Below are 25,144 nucleotides of genomic sequence, written 5' to 3' on the forward strand. Positions count from 1 at the left end.
TTTCCCAAAGGGGCTGAAGCCTCCGCCACCATCTTGCCTGATGGCACACATGCGTGCTATGCGCATGCATCTCTGCCATCAAATAAGATGGAGGAAGGGGCATCAGCACCTTAGGGAAACCTCGGCCGCCATCTTGGTTAGTGGTAGCGCTGCATGCGCACTGCGCACAGCCACAAAACAGGTCAGCAGAGAAAGGGTGGAGCGAGGGAATGGCAGGTGGCTTGGAAGCTCCGCAGATTGCAGAAGGGGAGCGGAGAGGCCCCTCAAGGGCCCTTGTAGCCCCAGGGCCCCTCAGCCAGGGCCCCACCTAGCTACCCTGTGGAGCTGGCCCTGGGTATGAATGTGCCCTTAGTTATTCTAGGCACTGTTTGTGTAGATCACCCTCTTCCAATTAGACTTAAGTGGATGGTTCACAGTAGGGAGGGGGGACATTTAATTTAGTTCACATTTAGGTGAATCTACTTAGTTCACATTTTCTGAAACAACAAGTGAAACAAAACTCAGCCATCCTTCCAAATTCACTGTTCTCTAAATTTTGCAGTGCAGTTCTCCAGCCAGGTAATGTGTACAAAAATGCATATACTAGTATAAAGTGTACATTAAATGCATATATTAGTGAAAATAAACACAGAAATGCATTATGTTAGGAACAATATACATATTAGGGGAAATATGCTTTGCAAAATGTGTATATTAGGCAAAATTGCATACAGAAATATTGAGACATTTGCACAAAAATGCTGATGAATTTTCACAATAACTTTTTTTTAATTGCGAATTGATGTGGAAATGTAGGGAACTGAACTTAAGACTGGAAAAATGAGAAACTGAAAGCAACCAAAATTGACATATTTGTCCATTCCTAGTTCACAATAATAGTGAATTTCATTTCACTGCACTATTTTTAATATGTTAGAGTTTATTAATGGTTGCAAGCCACAAACCATAACAAGTTTAAATCACACGAGATCATAGAGTCGCTTCTCCAGTTGGGGTGGGTTAGCTCTACTTTAATATCAATGAGCCTTGCAGACTTATACCAGTTAGCCCAGTTTTTCAGACTTGCTGGGTGGGATAGTTTTGTGGTAGTAACATAGGTAGCCAGACAACCGGATGTTTTCGTTCACCTGAACTTACCAGTTTGACAATGACTGTTTTAAAATAGCTTGGCACTCTATCAACTATGTAACAGGAAACCATAGGTTTATTAATGCTTCAGTCGAATTTCACTCTATATGCTGCTCCTCCCTGTTCCAGCCCACTTTGCCTTGCCTATCTCCTCCCACCTGCAGTCATATCTTTGTGTATACAGCTTCATCAATGTTTTTGTCTGTTTCAAAAGCAGCAAAGGATCTTTCGGGAGGGGTTTCTTCTCAGCCATACTTTAGCTATGGCTGCAAAGGTTCCTCACTGGCATAGCTATCTTCAGGTGATTCTGTCCCGTGAAAGCCAGAAAGTGGAACATTTCCAGAAAGCAGAGAACATTTTGCTTATTGTACTGGAGAGAGTCAACGCAATGGACCCCAGGTTTATAGTAGACTATTCGAGAAACCTGGAAGCCTTGGAATTTGCCCTCTCTGCTGCAGAGGATGAAATAAGCATGGAGGTTCCGTTGTGTATCGATGGTGATGCTCTCTTGATGGAGGAGTGTTCGGGTGAACACAGCGACTCAGAAAAGGTTAATCATGGGAACTACCAGATGCCAGGATCTTGCTATTTAGGGATACCCAAGGAAGGCACTCACCTTGAAAACTGGACCAATGAAGACGTATTCAGTGTTGTGGGCAGTACTGAATCCAGTGGTCACATCGTGCCAGGCAAGGTCCTTCATCTCCTGAAAGAACTGATTGTTGCTGCAATTGTACACTGCAAGCGTCAGTCTCTTATCAAGCCAGGTACTATCTAAAAGGGAAACAAATAAGGGTGTGTGTGGGGTGTGTGTGTGTGTGTGTGTGTGTGTGTGTGTGTAAGAGAGAGAAAGAAACAGACTGGCGGAAAGGAAAAGACAGACCAATAGAGGCTGCAAGTGAATTCTTTGGGACTTCTGAGTAAACATGTGTAGTATTGGACTTAGAGAAAGGGAAGGAAGAAAAGATCAGAGGAAGCGTACAGGAGGAGGTCAGATGCAGATGACCACTCTCATACAAGTATGTTTCTAAACTGGAATACATAAACAATATGACCCTAATGTGGTTGGGATTGAGGTGTCACAATTTATTTACACCTGGTGGGTGTTTTCATATATAGCTACTTTGAATTGTATACAACAAGATGGTGTATAAACATTTTAAAATAAACTATGTGTGTGAGTGTGTACACACACACACACAAATATGGTAATGGAAAGGTGAGAAAGCTGTAGGCGTGAGGAATCCTTTCTCCACAAAGTGTCTGCTAATGATGTTTTCGCATTTGTTCAATACTACCACAAGTTCTACCAAAACAACATGATATACTGTCTTGAATGGCGAATAGGGTGAGGAGAATAGCCATAAATATATTAATTACTACTGCAACTACTACAGTTCTAGACATGTAACTGCAGTGCAGAAGAGGAAGAGCACACAGTGCCTAAAGAATAAAATAAAACCTAAACATTAAAACATGTTTTGGCATTTCTATGGGGAAGAGGTGGGAGGAAGTAGACTTGCTAGTATTCACTGCTTTTGAAGAGAAAATAGGAGTTGTTGAGTGCTCCCATTTCATATCAGGGAAGCTCACAGCCCTGAAGGAATTTTGGAAAAATATGTGTGTTTTTTAAAGTCCACCAAATGGTGCAGAGATTGAAAGAGTTGTGTCTGCTGTTCTGTGACATTCATATTATCACATTCACAGTCACAATGGCAATTAATCACTTATATGGATGAAGGACTTTATTTTCCCAGAGACTAAATGCTGCATTTAGAATGCACAACAAATATTATACCCACTACAACAGAAATATAATATTGAAGGAAGATTTGAGTTTTATATATTTTTAAATGAGGAAAAATACTGATTTATTTCTCCATAACAAATTGATCATGCTCAAAGGAGACTGACAGACTGCCAGTGAAATAATCTGGCTTGTGTTATGATGAAAAAAACACAAAAGGTGTGTGATCATCACTATCATATTAGAGATCTGGTAACCATGTAGTTGGACTACTGAACTAAACTGCAAAGGTTGTAGTTGTACAGCTCACTTGATCTTTCTCTGGATGGCTTTAGTCAAAGCATCTGTAAGTGACAATCTGTTCCAATGCGTTGGAGAACACAAAGGCTATTGATTGCAAGATTCTCTTGTATACCATGCTTAGGCCTGATGGGCCAGATTATTTTGGCAGATTATATCAATAATGGGAGAATAAACTGAAAGAACAGAACCTCATATTCTATGTATTCCAGAAAATATGGCACTTTTGAGTTTGGAACAGAAAAAATTTGTTGGAGATGCAATTCATTTTTAGGTTTTTACTTTCCTGGTTTAGTTCCTGAATTTTTCTAATATTCCTTTACTGTTACCTTTGGCAGTTCTTCTTTCTGCCTCCTACAAGGAAGGGTGTGGACTCTCCATAATTGGAAGTTTTAAAAATAGCATAAGTATCTGTTGGGCATCTATTTAGCTATAAAATTTCCAGATTTAATGCAATGAGTAGTTCAGATTACATGTAAAATATCTTCCTATGTTGAGATACTGTGTTGATCTGGCAACAGTATAAAACACATGTGCAATAAATTCTTGCAATTGATTCCCATAAAAGGAGTATAACATAGCACACTGCTAACTAGTGCAGCAGGCCCATCTCAAGAGGCATGGCACCTGCTATGACTGGTAGAAGCTGAGACTTGAGGATGAGGAAGTAGTCAGTCATGGCAGCACAAATTTGGAAGCTTGTTAGCAAACTATATTCAGGCGCCAATCCTATATCTACATGGGGAGAAGTATGATTGTGGCATGATACTACCCCGAAGTGTTTGAAAGACCATTTCACATTCAATGTGTGGTAAGCTACCTCAGCCTGATGAAAATGGAAATTTGAGAGTCAGTTGGCTGCAGCTGACCGCCATCCCAGCCAGTGAAGAAAAGCGGAAGACAAATGTAGGAAAAGAGACACTTAAAGCTACTTGTCTAGTCTCCAATCCAAATTGATATAGGCCATGAGCCTTATGCTCCCTAGTAAAGGGGAACATGCCCCAATAAGGGAAGGGCAGAAATAAAAGCTCAGTGGTGCAGGCTGTGTTCTGGTGGGAAGAGCGAAAACAAGAACAGAGAACAGACAGGAACACTGAAATAAGAGATGCTACTGGGCATGAGAAAAGTGATTTTAAAAAATCACATGCTGGGAAAAGTGGAGAAGAGGACATAAAACAGAATGGGTTGGCGCACCTTCCGTATAAGAAACTTCTAAAATGTCTGGAGCTCTTTTACTTCAAGAAACAAAAACACAAAACCTCAACATGACAGAAGTTTAGAAAATTATAACTGGGATGGGGAAAATGAATACAGAGCCATTTCTCTCTCTCATCGTTCATTGCTAGTGCAATCCTAACAATGTCTACTCAGACATATTATGTAAATCCCTTAGAAATATTTTTATTATGCAATATATAAATTCTGATCAATAAAATACCTACCTACTTACATGCATGCATACATACATACATAATTTCCTTTAAAGATTAAAAAAAGTCTTCAAAGCCAAACAATGTATGAAGTACATTGTCTTCAAGTTCATGGTAATAATCACCTTACATTACACAATAACATGGAGCCAACTGCTCCTTCCTTAATTGTGGGCATAGATCAGTCTAGAAAGATTTCTGGTGTGTGGGCCATTATTGAATTTAGCGGGGCTTACTCCCACCTAAGTGGGATTAGGACTGCAGCCTGAAACCCTAGTCATTCAGTGAAATTGATTAGCAGCAGATTCAGGACTGACAAAAGAAAGTACTTCACATGGGGCATAATTATCTTATGAAATTTAGATGAACGTTTGGTCTCTGATCCATCCAGGTGGTTTTTAAGTACTCCCACTAACTGGAAGGATTTAATTGCAATTGTTGGAGAAACTGAGACAAAAAGCAAAACTCTGTTGATAGGGTTCCCGATCAAACATTCTGAGAGATACTCTGGGCCTGTGGCATATGCTCCATGGCAGGTATAGCTACCCCTGCTCTATGGAACTGAAAGAAATATTCTGAAATTAAGTATTGTGTATATATTGGGTAGTTGGCATCTACAGTACTGGCCACATTGACAAAGCAAGCTCATAGAACTGGGTGTAAAGATTTTAGCATTGCTGTCCTCTCATTTCAATGTTAACTTTCTGTTGTAGCCCCGGTAAGTCCACTCCTGTCCTAATGGTTTTCCTCTTGCCCTTACAGTGGCACAGCTGTTTGGTTATAGTTTTATTTGCTGCTATTTTTTTTGGTCTTACTGTTTTAATAGTTTATAATGTTATGCTGTCTTAACATATTGTAACCCACTTTGGGAGGGTAGACATCCTGAAAGGCAGGCAAAACTCTGTTAAAACTAAACTCAGCTAAATTAATGCAAGGGTAATTACAGCACTCTGGTGGAAAGAGGGGGGAAAGCACTAAAGAACATTTAAAGTACATGACTTCCCCCAAGGAATCCCGAGAACTGTGATTTACCCCTCACAGAGTTACAGTTCCTAGCACCCTTAACAAACCACAGCTCAGGATATTTGGGGGAAAGTTATGTGCTTTAAATGTGCTTTAAGTATATGGGGTGTAAACATCCAGAATCTGTTCTGGTTTCTGTGTGTGGAAACCGGCACCAATGCATGCTGGAATGGAATGGGTGTGTGTGTTTTCCTGGCAAGAAGTGCAGATTCTTTTTTAGCTAGTCATAGGATGGCACTTAAGCTGCTGGAGCTTAACTCAATACATAGGACTGAGCTCTCAGTTTTGTGCTTGTGAGTACTGTTCATCTGAGAAGGCACCAGTGCAAATGGATCTGCCTGAGTCGGTCATTCTGAAGGACAGCAGAAGAAATGACTATAAGCTGACAATCAGTTTTGCTATGTACTTCCCTCTTTCCCAAGCAGTGCAGTGTATAGGGGTAGTGCTACTGGTGCCAGCACACCGGAGATTTATACATCCTTGTAATATTTCTTATATTTTACAAATATATAGAAGCAGAGCATAGTGGAAGCAAGCAGATACTTTTACAGTAAGTTAACTGTGCATCAGGTTCCCAGTGAGCAACTTGTGTGTCTCTCCCCCTCTCCCCGCAAGTCTACACCTCAGTACCAGTTAGAAACTCCCAGCTCCCCCTTTCCCAAAATTCAAACTGCAGACTGGATCTCTGTCCCTTCCTCTAGCTCTGAGGGGTATCACTTTCTGAAGGCTGGATTGCAGGCCATAAGGAAAAACATCCTAAGGTCATTATGTGGACCATTCGGGTCTCCCGTTAAAGTTCCTCTGACCATTCATTCACAGTGATAATCACAGAGAAATTGACAATATATCATTCTGTAGTGGCCTTTGCTCTATCTCCTCTGATTGGAAACAAACACCAAGCTAGCTCTGGCCTGTTTCATATTTGAGGAAAGTCCTGTACTTGGTCTCTGTTTGCTTTTAGCCAAGTGCATTTTTCTCATAATCTGTTTGTTGATTTTCAGTCTCTTCTGTGCATGCCATTACACTCCATGGCAGTTGTGTCTTACCACACTGGTTCAGGTGTCCATGTCAAACTAGGAAGGAATTCAAAGAAATCATGCCAAAAAATGAATCAGTCAGTGCCTCAGGGTTTCAGAGTGCTACTTTTGGTTTCATAATCCTTTCAGTCAGGTTTGGCAATGTGGTGAGGGAAGACTTGCCAGTCTGGAGCCAGAGAATTTGCTGTGAAAGGGCCTAATGAGGCAAGGGATTATTTCAGAACATCCAGTAGAGATAGGCTGATGTTTCAAAAGCTAAATAAGTTACAATTCTGTCCATGCATGTTACTTGGCAGTAAGTACTACCGAACTGAATGGGATTTTATTCTGAGTAAACATTTATTTATTTGTTTGTTTATTTGTTTGTTTATTTGTTTGTTTGTTTGTTTATATTCCGCCCTTCCTCCCAGTAGGAGCCCAGGACTGCAAACAAAAGCACAAAAACACTCTAAAACATCATAAAAACAGTCTTTAAAATATATTACAACAAAACATCTTTAAAAGCTTATTAAAACAAAACATCTTTAAAGACATTTTTTAAAAAAGCTTTAAAAATAATTCCAACACAGACGCAGACTGGGATAAGCTCTTTCCTTAAAGATGCACAGGATTGCACTGTTAATTGTATTCTTAGTGAGCACTGGGTGGAATAGCGGTTGCAGTATTTTTTTTTCCTCATAAAGTTGGGTATTCGGGAATGAAGCCTGGAATATACTGCATTGGGGCCAAGACCCCACAGGCTGTCCAGCAGTGACAGCCCTGGAGTCTTGGATCTTTTCTTTTATTAGATTTCTGTTGTACCCTTCAGTAGAAAGATTATCCAGGAAGTTTTCCATACAAATATAAAATCATAAAAATACAATGAAATACCATAAAACAGTAACTAAATGAGAAAAATAAGAGCAGCAAGAAAACCAGATACTAAAACACCGTAGGAAAAGTCTGGGAAAACAATATTCTCTTGCAGCTAAAAAGACAGTAATGTAAATGCTGGGCAAATCTCTCTCGAAGGTGTTCCATAAGTGAGATACCAACAGGAGGTTCAGACAATCTCCCCACCCTTCTGGAGACTACATCAGGGATTTGTGAGACTGCATGGGCTAGCCCTATCACTAACTGTGCTCATCTTTAAAGGAATGTCTGCCCTTGCACTGCAGTCATTTTCAGACTCCTTTCTTTCAGTCTCTCTGTATGGGAGTTGTATAAACCCCCTTCTGAAAGAGAAGGCTGTCCCCAGTTACCACCCCCTTACCTCAGATGGTGGGGGGTATCCTCTGAAAGAGCCTCTGAAAAAGATCGCAGTGTGTGGGCAGGTTAATGTGGAAGCAGACATTCGTTGAAAGGTGAGCTCCAGCCCTTTGAATTGGGTTTGGATGGAGGCTGGTAGCCAATGGAGTTCTTTCAACACAGGCAAGCTGTGTTCTCTGACCAGTCCCAGTTCGTACCCTGGCAGCTGCATTTTGAACGTTTTGTACTAACTGCAGTTTGCAGACTGTATTCAAAGGCTGCCCCAGATATAAAATCATATAATGCATGACAGTGGGCAAACCTGGGCTGGAAGTTACCAGAGCTTGGAAGATTGTGGCCAAGCTATATGAAGTTGCACTGTTGCAGGATACTCAGTGCTTAAGGATTCTACCTATTGAATGGTTATGTAGAAAAGGCAATACATTCATTTTCATGTGCTTGAACAGGGGTGGGGAATCTTTTTCACCATGAGTGCTACTCTCCCTTCTAGGCAACCTTCGGGGGGGAGCACATGCCAGTGGAGGGCAGGGCCAGAAGCTGAAGTGAGCAAAGCAACTGATTTGAATTTTATCTTCGTACAGTAGGCTAGCTTCTACACGCATTCACACACCCCTCTCTACCCAGGCAAGCAAGAGACATTATCAAAGTTAAAGGAGAGTACAAAGAAGGACCAGTGAGAGTTGTGGCCTGGGGAGAGTCCCAAGGACCTGATAGATTGGCCTGGAGGGCCACATTCAAGCCCCAGGCCTGCGATTCTCCACCCCTGTGCTAAAAGATTATGGGGGACTGTTGTTTGAGATAGGGCTGTTAATAGGAACTTATGGGCCTGGAATAAAATGTGTTCTCAGTCCATACTCTCTCTCTGGTATACTACTCTTGGAGGAAGAATGCGATGAATATTACAGCTGACAAATAGATGATGTAGAAAAGGAGCCAGCATGCATGATTGTCCACAAACTGGCTACAGCCTAATCAAGTTCCAGCTCCCCACTTGTTGCTTCCACACCCAACCAGCAGAGGGCATTTTTTAAAAGCTGACACATGCAGGTGGGGATTGCCAGGTGGGTCCACTGACAAATTTCATATGTACCCTCCACACACAGGCCCATGTTCAAAACATGTTTGCTGTAACTTTAAAAGTCCCCCAAGCTATTTTGCTTTTCCTAAAGTGGTTCAATAATGCTATTCAAGTTTGTCGAAAGTTTCTATTGTTACAATCATTTTTTTCTATTATCCTTGTCAAAGTAAAATGCACACTACATTTTTTATTTGATATTGTTGGAAGTGGGGCAAGAGCAACTCCTGTTTTGTTCTTTTATCTATGTTCCACAAGGAAGGTAGAGCTAGGGTCCTCCAGATGGACAGTCTTGTTTACCTTTTACCTGTGACTTCCTTCTGTCGCTAGACTGTGACATCTCTAGGGAAGCTTACCTGCCCCTCCTCCTTCTGCCCTTTCCACTCTTTTGTCCTCTGACTGTCCAGGAGAGAGGAGACATCCCTTTGTCTCTGCTCTCTGCAAGCCACGAGGCTAACCCCTACACCTGGGCGTTATGCCTCCAACTTAGTTAAAACTAGGTTTGCTTTTCTATCTACTATGTATTTCTATAAATAAAGTAGCTTTTCTTATTTTACTAAGTCTCAAGTCTCAGTGATCCTGATGCAGGGTAAAAGCCTGCTTTCTTAGGTAAATGCATGCACACGCTGGCACACTCACATTTCAACATCTGCTGTTACTCTGCTGCTATAGTGTTGCTTTAAACTAAATAAAGCACACAATTACACACAGTGCAACAGATATAGGGTGTATCTTGCTGGCTGTCTCATTCCTGGTGCTTGGATGGAAGAATTCAGAGGGTCACATTCACTTCTTGTCAACCCTCCAGAGGTTGTACATCAGCAGTGGGTGTGGCCACTCTACACTCTTGCATACATATGTGCATACACACACACTGCACCTAGGGATGGAGGAGAAATTTGATTCATTTTGCATTAAAAGCCAAATCAAACAAATCTGCACATTCCAATGTGAGAACAGAAAATCAGCCCTTTTTCAAAATTCATACTTATTCACATTTTTTGATGCAGTTCTTCAACTAATGTTTACAAAAATGATGAGAAATTGTTTGCAAAAATATGTCCATTAGTCAAAACTGCCTACGCAAATATGTTTATTAGGATAAATTCACACTAAAATGCTGGAGAATTTTCAGGAGGATTTTTTTTTTAAACCACAACTTTCTGCAGAAATGTGAAGAACTGCACTTGAGACTGGAAAAGTGAGCAACTTAAAGAGCCAAAATTGACAGATCCTTCCATCCCCAAATGCACCCATGCAGATCAGCTTGGAGGGATGTTATCAGCCCTTCCTGCTCATTAAATTATTGATTTGGTGACTGGGGAGGGGGTAATTTGCATCCCGGTAAGGGTGCTGAGTTGACTGTGTCTGCTTATTCTTTTTTGTTGTTGTTTTTGAAAAAGTTTTTGCTGCAACTACCAAATTTATTGGAGTTTTGGAGGGCCAGGAATAAAATTGTTTGGAGAGCTGCATCAGTCCGCTGAACAGGTTATTATCCCTCACCCCAGTTTTTTAAAAACATATATAAAGTAAGTTCCTTTACTTCAGGGGTGGAGAACCTCTAGCCCTCCAGATGTTATTGGACTCTAGCTCCTATAATCCCTGATAGGTTGGGACTGATGGAAACTGTGGTCCAACAACATCTGGCGGGCCACAAGATCCCAACCCGTGCTTTACTTGGTTCTTCTTCTCTTTAAAATAGTCCTTTCCTTCATGGAAGGGAGCCTGGACACAAGCCGTAGGTATTAACACACCCCAGATGAGCAGAAATCCAAACTCAGCTCACATCAGTTATCCCTGCTACAGAAAGTGATGAAGAACATCATTTATTGTTTTAGAGCTAAGGCAGGAAAGAACAGAATTGGCACAGAGTTCTGGTGGCTGTGAATCCATCTTTCCACTCTCAGAATTCCTCTATATAGAGAGGCTTTCTCGGCAATTTAGATTCTGTTGTGCCAGACTATTTCTGGAACCTGGTTCATTGATATGATGCTAGGAAGTTTTGGCATCCTAGCATTTTGGAAAATGTGGCTCTTTTTATGCTTATAATACCAATACCTGGAAATTCTGGCTCTTAGGGATTCCATACCCCAGAGATTCAGAATGCTATGTTCTGTACGTAATGTACATTCAACTTGTGCCTACAATTTATTCCACAAATAGCTTGTAGGGACCTGGCTTTGCAGTTGTCACAATAATGCTAAATGAATAGGCTGGTCGAATTTTCCTAGCAACCTGTCAGCACTATTGAGAGACAAGTGTTAAAGAGAGCCAATTCTGAGCTTAGGGCTTGTTTACATGGGACCCCAGATCCACATTAAAAATGCTGCTTTTTCCATCGCGATTGATTTTGACAGTTCACATACTTCCGTCCTCGCTACAAATAAATTGGCTGTTTTTCTTTGTAGTATTCACACTCGTGTGCGTTTATTGCTATCAGTATTTCCTTGTTGCTGTGCCTGCACATTAGCATGTTAACTGCGGGGGCGGGGAAGGGGCGGTGTTTCCCTAAACGAAGGAATAGGTGCTTGAAAGAAAGGGAATCGCTCCCACCCGTGGCTGTTAGGCTGCCCCTGCGCTCGATTGGTGTCCCTTTGGCACTCCGGGACAAGCCTCAGCATGCGTTCTGGGAAACATAAAAAAACCCCAAACAATTATCTTTAGAGAGACATTAAAAGCAGCTACTAAAGGAAGCATTGACCGTTTAATATTATCGCTCTCTGTGAGTGGAGCAGATGCTGGGATGAGACACCAAGGCAGCTCCCCTTTCCCCTTACCCCAGCAGCGCCTTCGCCACCCTCCTCTCACCATGGCTGCAAAAAGGGCGCATGCATCAGCCCAAGGGGGGGGAGAGATCCAGCTTTGGGGGGAGCGTAGGGATGCTATGAGGCAGAAGAGGCCCTCCACACACACACTTTCTCACACTCTCACTCTCTCTCTCGCACACACACACATACTAGATGTAAACAACAGCGCCAAAACCACAGCTCCAAAGAAGGAATTTTACGAGCTCCAGCCCTGCTACCCTCGATGAAGGGGTGGGGAATGTGATTTTGTTTAAAGGAGCGGGCGAGGAAATGTATTGGGGGGAAGCGGGAGTAAACGGGAGAAAGGAAGGTGAGAGCAACCAGAAGTTGCTTCGTCAACCACAGGAAACAAAATGACGCCCCAAGACAGTGAAAGGGGCAGAGAAAAGGAAGGATCTAATGGCAAAGAAACTGCACAGCCAGAAAAGGTGCTTAAAAGGTAATACACGGTAGAAGCAGGTGCGGATTTTAAAAGCAAATGCTGGGTTTTTCGCATCCATTTAATCCGGAGTTAAAGGCAAAAGCAGTAGTATGCACGCGTGTTGGGTAAAACGTCAAGTAAATGGTCCAAGTTAAAAGGATGTGCAAAAAGCAGTGGATGCACATTTTTTGGCCATGTAAACAGGCCCTTAGTCTTATACTATACAAGTTTATTTTAACCAATCCAATTATCTTTGTTTGGTTATGATATGAGGAACTCTTCTGAGGTGCTGTTTTTGGAATGTATGCAACAGAGGGAAATACTGAAGACATAAACATATATAGAAACAAACTTTTGGGGCTGGGAATCTAAACTAGTTAAAAAATAGAGGTAGTAAGGAAGCAACTTCTTCAAAAGTAGGTGGGCAAATTGCTGTCTGGATAGCAGAGCATTGGATGAATGTTAGAGAATGTGAAGAGGAGTGGGACAAGCACTATTTGTGTGTTAGAAATTAGCGACGAGTGCTTGTCCAACTTTTTGTATGTGTTAGAACATACTTTATGCCATATATAACAGACTATAATTTAAACCATATAATTCTTTTCCACAAATACAACTTTCTTCTCTCCCATCACCTTCTACTCTTCTATAGTTCTTTCTGCCTACAGTTTTAGTTTTTTCTTTCTCACTTTCTTATCTTCAAAAATTGAAAAAATAAAAGAAGCACACACACAAAAAACGCTGTGATGAAAGAATAATGCTATCTGAAATTGTTTATGTGGAAATCAGAAGATGTTTCTGAGTAAAGGGGAAAAAAGAAAAAAAGAAATTCGCTATGATGATGTCAGTCATGGGCTTTGGACCCTACCTCATACAAATCAATAGCAATATTGCCACTGGTTTAATAAAAGGGGAGGGGAGGATTTTTGTGGCTAGCAACCCACAGGAATTATATTGAATTAGTTCTTGGGCTATACAAATACAATGGGGCACAATCTAATAAAGGTGAAGTCCCTGTGAAAATAACTGAAAAAAACACAAGTAACATCTAGCTTAATTTCAGTGGGACTTAATTGAAATTTACTTTTGTAGACCATCTCCTGAGCATACTGTGCTTGGTATCAAGTGGGCCCTATATTGCTATGTTGTTGCTGTTTTTGATGAAGGTTGCAAGTTGTGTCATTTCTCATTTATATTAGGGGTTTCTTTTCCATTATTTCTGATGGGAGTTCTGTTTCTAAAAGAAATAAGACCACACTGGGAGACTGGAGAAGAGGGGTGGCAAGGCATGCAAATCCATAGTCTTCTAATTGCATTTCTTCCCTTGACCCTCTCCAGGTGAACTCAGTGCTGAGAGGCTAAAGGAAGATGACATGCAGCTGCCTTTGCTAGTGTCCAGTGGCTGGAAAATGATATGCTTCAACATTGTCCCTGTAATAAGGAGAAAGCAGGATGCTCTGAAACTCAACAACAATTGGCAAGACAAGGCGTTTCCACATGGTAGCATGAGCAAAGCCACTCAGGAAGCTGACTACATCCCTGCTAGTTACTATCATTGGAGGTAAGATGTGGTCCTGTATTTTCCCAATAGATGCTACGTTAACATCTTTTACAGTGTCTCAGCTGCAATTGTCTTCTCCAAGGCTTGCTTGCAGTGCAACTAGATTTCTCCTGAGTTGTATGGGGAAGAGCAAAGGGTAGAAATCCAACATGCTTCAGAAATCATACACCTCGGCCACTGAATGACACGCACTTTCTTCACCAGAAAACTGTAGCGTGTCAGGACTGAAAATATATTTCTTTTTAAATGAAAACAGGAATTCAGTGAATGCCACCAATCATTTTCCTCTCTTTTTGTGAACCTAAAGAGTTTTAAGATAAAGTAGGGCAACGGAAGAAACAAAATATTGCACAAACATTAAAATTATGTTGTCAGTGCTGTCCTTAACATTTTAGTCAGTTCTAGAGTGACTAAAGTGACTAAAGTATTTCTACTTCAGGCTCCAGTTTAGCCAAGGAAAATCTTCAAGCATATTCACAGAAATGCTAAAATGTGGATTTTGCTTTGGAATGGATTTATTCTTTATTTTATTATGAATATTTATATCTCATGTTTCCATGAATCATACTCAAGGCAGCTAAAAACAATGATAGGTACATTTTAAAAAGCAAAATAGGAAAACACTGAAAACTAATAAACAAACGGCATTAAAAATCCATTTGGCTAATATCTTCACTAATTTTAGTGTTAGGCCACTTTTGCCAATTAAACAAAATCAGTTTTTGCATTTCTTGTGTTTGTATACTTGAATAAAAAAGCTACATTGACTATAATGTGCATTTGATTGAAAAATGTATATTTTCCATTTTCTATGTACCACACTATGACATTCACAACCAGTGCACTACAGACTAAAAGGTATTCTTAGCAACTTGTAAATTATTTTAATACTGCAGCATAGGGTTTAGCTTTGGCAAAATGCAAGGTTTCCCCCCACAGAAAAATGCTTATGCCTTTGGGGTCCTCCACATTGTCAGGAAATGTCCTGACTCTTATGAGAGATATAAAATATTGGATCCCTATCTACCAGGATGCTTTCGCTGTAGATTATCCCATCTTAGAATACAGTTTAGGTTAGATAATTAATTGCCTCCATAATTCTGTGATAACATGCTATAATGCCAGTTGAGGATACAAGGAATACCGTAACATACAATATCATAGGATCAGTGTTTGATAGTATCTATTTAAAATTGTCAGAGATGACGGATCTGCAGCTTTCCTAGGTAACTTGTTCAGGCATGAGATTCACCAGCATTATCTCATAAAATCTTTGAAGGGTGGGAATCAAGGAGGAGACCAGCCTGGATAGATTGTTTGTATTTTAAGAAATGAAGCAGATGTTATTTTAAATTCTTAATTGTTGTGCTTTTCACATAGGACTATGCAAGACATAACTAATAATTTCTGTGTGGAAAGGGGTACAATTCCAGACCAGGTTCTGGGTGGTTCTATGGGACAGACAGTTATGAGGTGAGGCCTTAGCATCATTTGAGATCCCAAAACAGTTGCTAAATTTGGTCCTTCATTCTCAGAGTGGAAGCTTAGGTTTTCCATAGAGCCTATAAGTGTGCCAGCCTGAACCATGGAAAGAAAGTTGCAGATGGAAGTAGATCATCCAGGTCTGCTCATTCACTTGAGACACTGAGACCCTGCCTACTGAAGACTTTGAAATATTTGAATAGGCTACCACAATCTGGGCAATGCTATAACTTTTGCACAGATGTTTTCAGCAGACAGATAGATTAGAAGAGAGTTCTGCATAAATCAAGAGATATTGATCCTTTGGTGATCACAGCTGCCCATTTATTTGCCTTCACCTTTGTTCTTGGGTCAGATCATTTGAGAAATGGCTCTAGGTACATTCATGCAGTTAAAATTGGATTTATACTTCTGAGTACCATAAAGAGGCAGTGAGATGAGCTGGTGGGCACAGAGGGCAGTTGACCCTGACTTGCTGTGGATAACTGTCCTAGATTTTTAGAGTGGTTTAGTGTACTTTCCCATCATACAGTTGCCATCTTGACACACACATCCTAAACACACTAGACATGAACTCAGAAACAAGATATGTCTGTCCTTGGATGACCTGCAACCAATATTGTCCCTATGAAAATAAGTCAGTTCAACTCATATCAGAATAAAGCAGATAGATGTAATCTGCCTTTGAGAGGATCATTATCTCTCTTTTAGCCTGCTTTTCTTAGAATCCAAGACATCTGTTCCTTAATTATATGCTTCCCTAATTATCAATATGCCAGCTTGGAAGGAGTAGATGGAGGAAGAAAAAGAGTTTTCTTGGTTGGGGCTGTCAACAACTGACCCAGGAGACATGTTTAACACAGTTAACTGTAAAGATCTAGCCAAAGTGATGTAATGGGAAGGTTACATAGTAGAAAGGCATTACAATCTGACCAGTTTGAAAGCATTCCTTTCTCCCCTTTCCCTCTTTTAAAGATCTGTCATGATGGTAATCAAAATCCCAATTTAAATTTGCATACATTCATTTAATCAATGTGTGCAAATGAGAAATGACACATTTACCCCATAATAGCAGTGAGTTCTGAAGCCTTTGCCTCTGTTGCAGCTGAATTTCAAATGAACATCAGGCTTTATCTGGCAAATCAGTATTTCTCCACAGTGTATGATTGAGATACATCTCCCACAGAGGTTAGAAGCAAACAGAAAAGCTATTAGATTTTGCCTGAACAGACATGAAAGACAATGTGTGGGATAGTATTGCCCACAATCCAAGCCACACATCTGTGAGGAACATGATTGCAGCATGAAGGAGAGTTATGGGTTTGGCCATTATACTTAAGGGTGATTTACATGTTACATCCTTGGAGGTATTTGCAGATAAGAGAGTGGCTTGAACATCTGCATACCTAAAACAAAAATAGCATACAGAGTAGTAACACTGGGAAAAGTCAGGCAAAATATTATTGAATTGGCCTAACCCATCCCTGATTACTATGCCTACATAGCGCATACGTGCACAGAATCATATGTGTATTCACCTAATAATGCACAAATTTTATCCCTCAAAATTGAGTGGATATAGTTCATGCGTTTTTGAGCATATTGATATAAGACTCTCTCTATATATATGCTGTGTGCCACAGAGATGTTACAGCAAATGCATGCTGGTCCTATCCGTCACATATTGACTCTATCCAGTTTGCCAAAGGTCTGTATTTCCCTGTTAACCTTGCCTACAGACAAATCTGTGTACTCAAGAATATGGGGATTTGTGGGAACTTGTATCTGTCTGTGGCTGAGATCTCGCTGCTAATGCTTTGCACATTATGTTCCTTGCTATATTATCAGTTTGGAAATAATGCATCCTTCCTCCGGGGATGAGGTGGGGAATGAAAGTTGGCAGTGACTGCCATCTCCATTGCCTTGTATGTAATCTGCAACCTCAGAGGGGCTCAGTTTGGGAAATTAGTGTACTGATATGATAGTTATCTAGTGTCAACTATCTATATCATGGTTGTCAGTGTGAGTTTTGGCACTCTGCTTTCCATGGCATTGAAACAAAGTGCAGCCACAAAGAAAATTCCAACTTGTAGCTGCGTGTTTCTCTTGTTAGGTATTCCACCAATCGCCCTATCCTGAAACTTGTTCAGATTGTGAGCACTCTAAAGGGGCATTGTCTGGACAGTCTCCGCCTCCTTGATCAAGTCAACCGAGAGAACTGGAAAGAAAAAGGGAAGAAAAATGGGCTTACATTTCACCACTTGAAGGTAGGCTTTTCTGGACTGCTAATATTTGATTTTTTTGATGTGGTTTATTTGCCTTGAAGCAAGCTGTTGTTTGTGCCATGGTAGATAAAACAGTGTCATATACTTGGCAAGTATGGGAAAAAAACAAGCTGCTCCGCCTCATTTGCTATTTTAAAATCCCCACACCTAGTAGTATGGAACACTAAGGCTGCTTTTAACACCTGAATCTGTAAACAGCCTATAAGGCAGCCTTTCCCAACTAGTGTGCCTCCAGATGTTGTTGGACCACAACTCCCATCAGCCTCAGCCAGCATTGCCAATGGCTGCGGCTGATGGGAATTGTGATCCAACAACATCTGGAGGCACACCGGTTGGGAAAGGCTGCTATAAGGTATTGCATAAGGATCCTCTGAGCTGTTTCCTGCAGAGCCAGAACAGTCTACTGGATAGCACATATGTGCCATGTAAGTATGGAGTGAGGGAGGGGAAGCACTGGTGCAAAGGCAGAGAAGGCTGAGGTTGGGTCTCAAACCAAAGCTATGACCTTTTTGTGCAAACCTGTTGGCTACTCTCTCTTTAGTTTGAGTCATATGAATTGGGTATAGCAAAACAGATATTCCTAATGTACATATGTATTAAAATGTCTTTCCTTTCGGCCTTAGGCAAGTGACTAGCTCTCACACTGCATCTTATTTGATAATGATAATGATAATGACCTACATCACTCTCAGGTGACCTGTGGTAGAGCCACAGAGAGAACAGGGTGATGGACTAGATGGGCCATAGGCTTGATTCAGCAGGACTCTTCTTAGGTTCTATGACATTGGCTGTTTATTAAGCATACATTCTGGGGTTTTTTGTGGGGAAGTTGTATGACATTGGATTAAACAATTTGTTATCTTACACGTTCCAGTGCCGTTTCCCATAATTTTACTTACAGTCAAAAGTCCAGTTTTTGGAGGAAGCAGGTTTTGTTGCACAAAGGCTCCAAATCCACTTTAATTGTGTAGCCTCAGATTGCCAGTGTGTGATTGAATTCCACTCACAAAACAGTCTGCAAGCACCCCTAACGTGAAGGCAAAGTAGCTAAATACAGTAGGGCCCCACTTTTCGGTGGCCTGCTTTTTGGTGTTCTGCTAATACAGCAGCTTTCAATTAGAGTAAGGCCCCACTCATACGGCGCTTGTTCTGCTTTTACGGCATTTTTTGGGCATCAGGCGCCATTTTATTGACAGAGTTCCGCTTTTTGGCGGGTTTTGCTTTTTGGCGGGGGTCTGGAACATAACCTGCCATATGAGTGGGGCCCTACTGTACTTGAAAGCTGAGAAGTGTTATGAAACTAGATGTGGTATTCATTCTCAAATGTTTTCCAAATGAATCTAGCCTCCCACTTCTCATACATTTTGCTTAATCCAAAATGCCACCAGTAGGGATGGGCGAGAAATTCAATTCAGTTTGCATCTCAAGTGGAATCTACAAATCCACAATTTCTGAAACAACATGAGAACCGAAACACAGCCATCTTTTGAAATTCACACTCATTCAAATTATGCAATGCAGTTCACCAACCAGCCAATGCCTACAAAAATGCATATGTGAGGGGAAAGTGTGCATAAAAATTAATATGAGTGAAAATAACATACAAAAATATATTATGAGAAATTGCTTGCAAAAATGTGTACCTTTAGTCAAAACTGCCTACAAAAATGTGTTTATTTGGAGAAATTCACACTAAAATGCTGGAGAACTTTCATGAGGATTTATTTTTTTATAAAAATTGTAAATTGCTGTAGAAATGTGGAGAACTGAATTTAACACTGGATAAATGAGAAACTGAGAGAACTGAAATTGACAGTTCTTAGTCATCAGACACATTTTTATGTTCTTGTTACACTGAGGGCCAAAGTAGACATGCGGGCGTTCCAAATAAGCAACAATGTTTGAGGTGAGGGGTGGGTAATTAGATCAAGGTTGTGGTGGGGAGGAGTTGTTATTTTGAACCCTTAATCCCTATGATGATTTCTTAGAGCTAATCTCACACCCCAAAAGCTGCTATTAGCCATGGCATAAAATATACATGCACCTTATGTTGTTGTTGTTATGTGCCTCCAAGTCGACTACGATTTATGGCGACCCTATGAATCAGCGACCTCCAAGAGCATCTGTCATGAACCACCTTGTTCAGATCTTGCAAGTTCAGGTCTGTGGCTTCCTTTATGGAATCAATCCATCTCTTGTTTGGCCTTCCTCTTTTCCTACTCCCTTCTGTTTTTCCCAGCATTATTGTCTTTTCTAGCGAATCGTGTCTTCTCATGATGTATCCAAGGTATGACAACCTCAGTTTCATCATTTTAGCTTCTAGTGATAGTTCTGGTTTAATTTGTTCTAACACCCAATTATTTGTCTTTTTCACAGTCCATGGTATCCGCAAAGCTCTCCTCCAACATCACATTTCAAATGAGTTGATTTTTCTCTTATCCGATTTTTTCACTGTCCAACTTTCACATCCATACATAGAGATCGGAAATACCATGGTCTGAATGATCCTGACTTTAGTGTTCAGTGATACATCTTGGCATTTGAGGACCTTTTCTAGTTCTCTCATAGCTGCCCTCCTCAGTCCTAGACTTCTTCTGATTTCTTGACTATTGTCTCCATATTGGTTAATGACTGTGCCAAGGTATTGATAATCCTTCACAAGTTCAATGTCCTCATTGTCAACTTTAAAGTTACATAAATCTTCTGTTGTCATTACTTTAGTCTTCTTGACGTTCAGCTGTACTGCTTTTGTGCTTTCCTCTTTAACTTTCATTAGCATTCGTTTCAAATCATTACTGGTTTCTGCTAGTAGTATGGTATCGTCTGCATATCTTAAATTATTGATATTTCACCCTCCAATTTTCACACCTCCTTCATCTTGGTCCAATCCTGCTTTCCGTATGATATGTTCTGCGTATAGATTAAATGAATAGGGTGATAAAACACACACCTGTGTCACACCCTTTCCGATGGGGAACCGATCGGTTTCTCCATATTCTGTCCTTACAGTAGCCTCTTGTGCAGTGTATAGGTTGCGCATCAGGACAATCAGATGCTCTGGCACCCCATTTCTTTTAAAGCATTCCATAGTTTTTCATGATCTACACAGGCTGTAATCTATAAAGCACAGGGTGATTTTCTTCTGAAATTCCTTGCTCCTTTCCATTATCCAACATATGTTTGCAATATGATCTCTGGTGCCTCTTCCCTTTCTAAATCCAGCTTGGACGTCTGGCATTTCTCGCTTCATATATGGTGAGAGCCTTTGTTGTAGAATCTTGAGCATTACTTTACTTGCATGGGATATTAAGGCAATACCCTGGGATCCCCTTTCTTTGGAACTGGGATGTATAAGGAACGCTTCCAGTCTGTAGGCCATTGTTTAGTTTTCCATATTTGTTGACGCATTTTTGTCAAAATTTGGACAGATTCAGTCTCAGTAACTTGTAGCAACTCTATTGGTATGCCATCTATTCCTGGTGGTTTGTTTCTTTCAAGTATTTTAAGAGCAGATTTCACCTTGCATTCTAAAACTTCTGATTCTTCATCATACGGTTCCTCCGTGAATGAATATGTCATCCTGGCATCTCTTTTATAGAGTTCTTCAGTGTATTGCTTCCATCTTCCTTTTATTTCATCTCAGTCAGTTAGTGTGTTCCCCATGTTGATTATTCAACATCCCTGCTCTTGGTTTAAATTTCCCTTTCATTTCTCTAATCTTTTGTAATAGGGCTCTTGTTCTACCCTTTTTGTTGTCCTCTTCTATTTCTATACAGTAACCATTGTAATAGTTCTCTTTGTCCCTACGTACTAGTTGCTGTATTGTTGCATTTAAGGTTCTGACCGTGTTTCTATTGCTTTTGCTTTCCTTCCCTCTTTAACCATTTTAAGAGTTTCTTCAGTCATCCATTGAGGTCTTTCTCTCTTTTTAACAAGAGGTATTGACTTTTTGCATTCTTTCCTGATAACGTCTCTGACTTCATTCCATAGTTCTTCTGGTTCTCTGTCAACTAAGTTTAAAGCCTCAAACCTGTTCCTTATTTGATCTTTATATGCTTCTGGGATGTTATTTAAATCATATTTTGGCATTATAATTGCTTTGTTGGTCTTCTTTAGCTTTACTCTGATTTTCAATATGACCAGTTCATGATCTGTACTGCAGTCTGCTTCCGGTCTTGTTTTTGCAGAAAGTATGGAACTTCTCCATCTTCTGCTACCAATTATATAATCAGTTTGATTCCTATATTGACCATTTGGTGATGTCCATGTGTACAGTCATCTTTTCAGTTGCTCAAAAAATGTGTTCGCAAGAAACAAATTATTGGCTTCACAGAATTCAACAACTCTTTCTCCTGCTTCATTTCTGTCTTCTAGGCCCCATTTCCCCACAATTCCTAATTCTTCTCTGTTCCCTACTTTTGCATTCCAGTCCCCCATGATTATCAGCACATCTTGTTTTGGTGTGTGATCAATTTCTTCCTGTACTTCTGCATAAAATCTCTTCAGTTCCTCTTCTTCAGTGTTTGCTGTTGGAGCATAGACTTGGATGATGGTTATGTTGATAGGTTTCCTGTTTAATCTCATTGATATAACTCACTCAGACCTTGCGTTGTAGCTCCTAATTGCTCTTGCTACATCACTTCTCACTATTAAAGCAACCCCATTTCTTCTTAATTTCTCATTTCCTGCATAAAATATTTTGTAGTTGCCTGATTGAAAATGTCCCATTCTCGTCCATTTTAGTTTGCTTACACCAAGTATTGTAATGTTGATGCGTTCTATTCCTTGCTTGAAAATTTCTAACTTTCCCTGGTTCAGGCTTCTCACATTCCATGTTCCTATTGTGTGAGTCATACAACTCCGGACTCTCCTTTCACATCTGTGCACATTAGCCTCTGGGCTTCCTTTCAGCTTTGACCCAGCTGCGTCATTAGTCACAGCGCTACTCGTACTTGTCCCTTGTTCTTCCCCAGTAGCTCAGTGAGTGCCTTCTGACCTGGGGGTCTCATCTTCCAGCACTATCTTGTGTTGCATTTTGGATACTCTGTTCATAGTGTTTTTGTGGTAAGAGATATTCAGAGGTGGTTTACCATATGCACCTTATAGACACCCATATTTTCCCTTCCGTGGTTAATAATAGCCTTAGTGAAGGGGTTTGTATCAGACATGGGACCAAGGGGTAAATCCCCTCTTCCCTTGTATTATGGCTCTGATCCAAATTGTGCCCCCTCTCCCCACAGCTCCTTTCTGAAAAAAGAAAACAATGGTGGGAGCTCCCATTGCAGAACTCCTACGCCACATCTTCCTACTTCACATGTTCTGACTGGAAGATGATATGATGGGCAAATTGGCATATTCCTTGTGCTGTTATGAGCTGGCTTCACGCTTTGAGAACTTCAGGTTTATAGTTCTGAAACATCAGTGTTCTCTTCCATGTGCTATCTGTATAGGGTGTGTTGTATGTTTTCTATATTGCTGCAAGCAACTTCAAACTTGATCCTTTTACCATATTTCAACATGCTAATAGCAGGATATCCTATGGTTTCCATTTCATTTTTTGAATGTGCTTCATCTCTCACCACTTCAGCATAGAGAACACGGAGCAGCAAAACATATTTTACAAAAACCTGGAAGTGTGCCATGTGGCTTACAGCCATTTAACTGAAGTTGTTGCACCTTTAATTGTAGCTAACTGTAAGATCATTCCGGGAACAAGGCCAATTTCAGAACAAACACATTTTAGCTTTATAGCTCATTTTTGTTCAGCTTTGTTTGCAAATTGTGTTCTTAATTGTCTTTAGTTTACTAAGCTTACCTGATTTGCCTTGACTTCATGAATCGCTTGGGTATGATAAAAAGCTGGCTTGCAATATTTGCATCTTGTGTCTCTTGACTGTCAAAAGAAGTGCCTAGCAAACCTTCATGCAGCAATATGAAGGCAACAAGGATAAGGTTCCCTCATAGCTAGACCACCAGCTTTGGATGTACTTTAGGGCTGACTATATTGGAATAAACTTTGTAGAGAATAAGCAACCCAAACCTCACCAGCTTCTTGTAGGTGGTGAAGAAAGTGCCAAGGTGGCACCATCCTAGGGCAAATACTCTAAGAAGCTTCCAGACAACATGCATGTTGTCTCCTGCAAGATGCTTTTAAGCCCAATAAGGAAGCCGAGGCAGAGCAACCACCCAGGGGAGAAGGACAAAAATGTTAAGGGCAACTGCACAGGGAAGAAGTGTATATACATGATAGATTTGGGTCATTTTTTGCATGGCAGAGAGATTTGGAAGGCCAGAAATGTAATTTACTTGGTTCAAAATAATTATCCAAGCCATTATAGTAAGCAGCAGTTTAAATGATGCAATAGGAGCCAAAGGCGGCAGCTTACACAATTTAACCCACCTCCCCACGCAGAGCAGTCTTGGGTTTAGGAAGCTGGTGGAACTTACACAGTCTGAAGTTAAGCTGACGTAAGTTACCCCTATTCCAAACTCAGTTCAGGAGTGGGGCTACTGGTGGCTGAGATAGTCCAGGGCTGTCACAGTAAAAAAACAAGCCTTTCAAATAGAGTTTGACTTATATCACCCTTTTTGCAAGCCTAAGTTCCACCAGGTTGTTAGGTCACATGATTGAGCTAAAAGAGGTTTACAATAGGTGTAAGCCTCTCCTTGCCCCATCCTACCCCTTTTTTGGGACTTACCTGGTGTAGGTTCTATTGGCTTAAGTTCCACTGGTTGAACAGCATAGCCCAGGCTGAGCCAGGCTGAGGGAGTTACACTGGCAGAACCCTGGCTGAGCCAGGATGAGGGACTGTTGGCTGAGTCCTGGCCTTGCTGGCATAGCCCAATATCCACCTATTCCAAACTTGCTCATCCTGCTGGATCTTGGGTTTGGAATGCAGTGTCAGTCTCTTAATGCAACAATATGTAGACCCAACCTCTTAATGAACAACCCTAAGCCTGCCACCTTTCTTTCTAATAAATTTTCCAAAGACAGATTTTGATTTCCCCCTCCCCCTTGAATTGCCTTTGCTTACTGTTCATATTTCTTCCTAGATGGTGTTGCTCTGGGCCACTCACTTTTTTTCTTCTCCTGAAGACTGGATGAATCTGGAGGGGTCAGTGTACCGCCTTCTGGTGATTTTGCTTTGCTGCTTGGTGACCAAACATCTCCCTCATTTCCTGTATCCAGAGCAAAATCTGTTCCAGGGCGGTGGCCTGGATCTGAACTCTTTGTATTCCAAAGTGGAGAGTTTTGCTAGCAATCCTGAGCATTTCCTGAAGTTCCATTTTGCCATAAGAGAAGACAACACACACCATCAGGTGGACGATGGTCTCAAAGCCTTGCTTCATCTCCCAGTTGAAGATAAAGCCTACTGGGACACTGCCTTCTTTGATATGCTGCTTGACAAGGTAATATATTCACAAACACAGGGCTTGCAGTTTACAACCAGAGATTTAAATTATGACTTCTTGCCTACGAGGGAGGTATGGGGGCTTTTCCATGGACTTCCAAGTACAACCACTAAGGAAGACATGGGGAACCTGTGGCTTCCTAGATGTCACTAGAGTACAGTTCCCATCATCCCTGGCCAGTGGGAGT

General features: G+C 40.9%; 1 protein-coding gene across 1 annotated transcript in view; it reads left to right on the plus strand.

Moving 5' to 3' along the window:
- Window positions 1-1,316: 1,316 nt before the first annotated feature.
- The window catches only part of MAB21L4 (mab-21 like 4), a 29,406-nt gene continuing 5,578 nt past the window's right edge, over window positions 1,317-25,144 (plus strand). Inside the window, exons 1-4 of the mRNA XM_061636695.1 lie at window positions 1,317-1,895; window positions 13,555-13,777; window positions 17,373-17,526; window positions 24,598-24,954. Of these exons, the coding sequence (XP_061492679.1) occupies window positions 1,391-1,895; window positions 13,555-13,777; window positions 17,373-17,526; window positions 24,598-24,954 (1,239 nt within the window). The 5' untranslated portion in view covers window positions 1,317-1,390. The remainder of the gene's footprint in view (window positions 1,896-13,554; window positions 13,778-17,372; window positions 17,527-24,597; window positions 24,955-25,144) is intronic.

Source organism: Rhineura floridana, chromosome 7 (genome assembly GCF_030035675.1).
Source record: "Rhineura floridana isolate rRhiFlo1 chromosome 7, rRhiFlo1.hap2, whole genome shotgun sequence".
Classification (NCBI taxonomy): domain Eukaryota; kingdom Metazoa; phylum Chordata; class Lepidosauria; order Squamata; family Rhineuridae; genus Rhineura; species Rhineura floridana.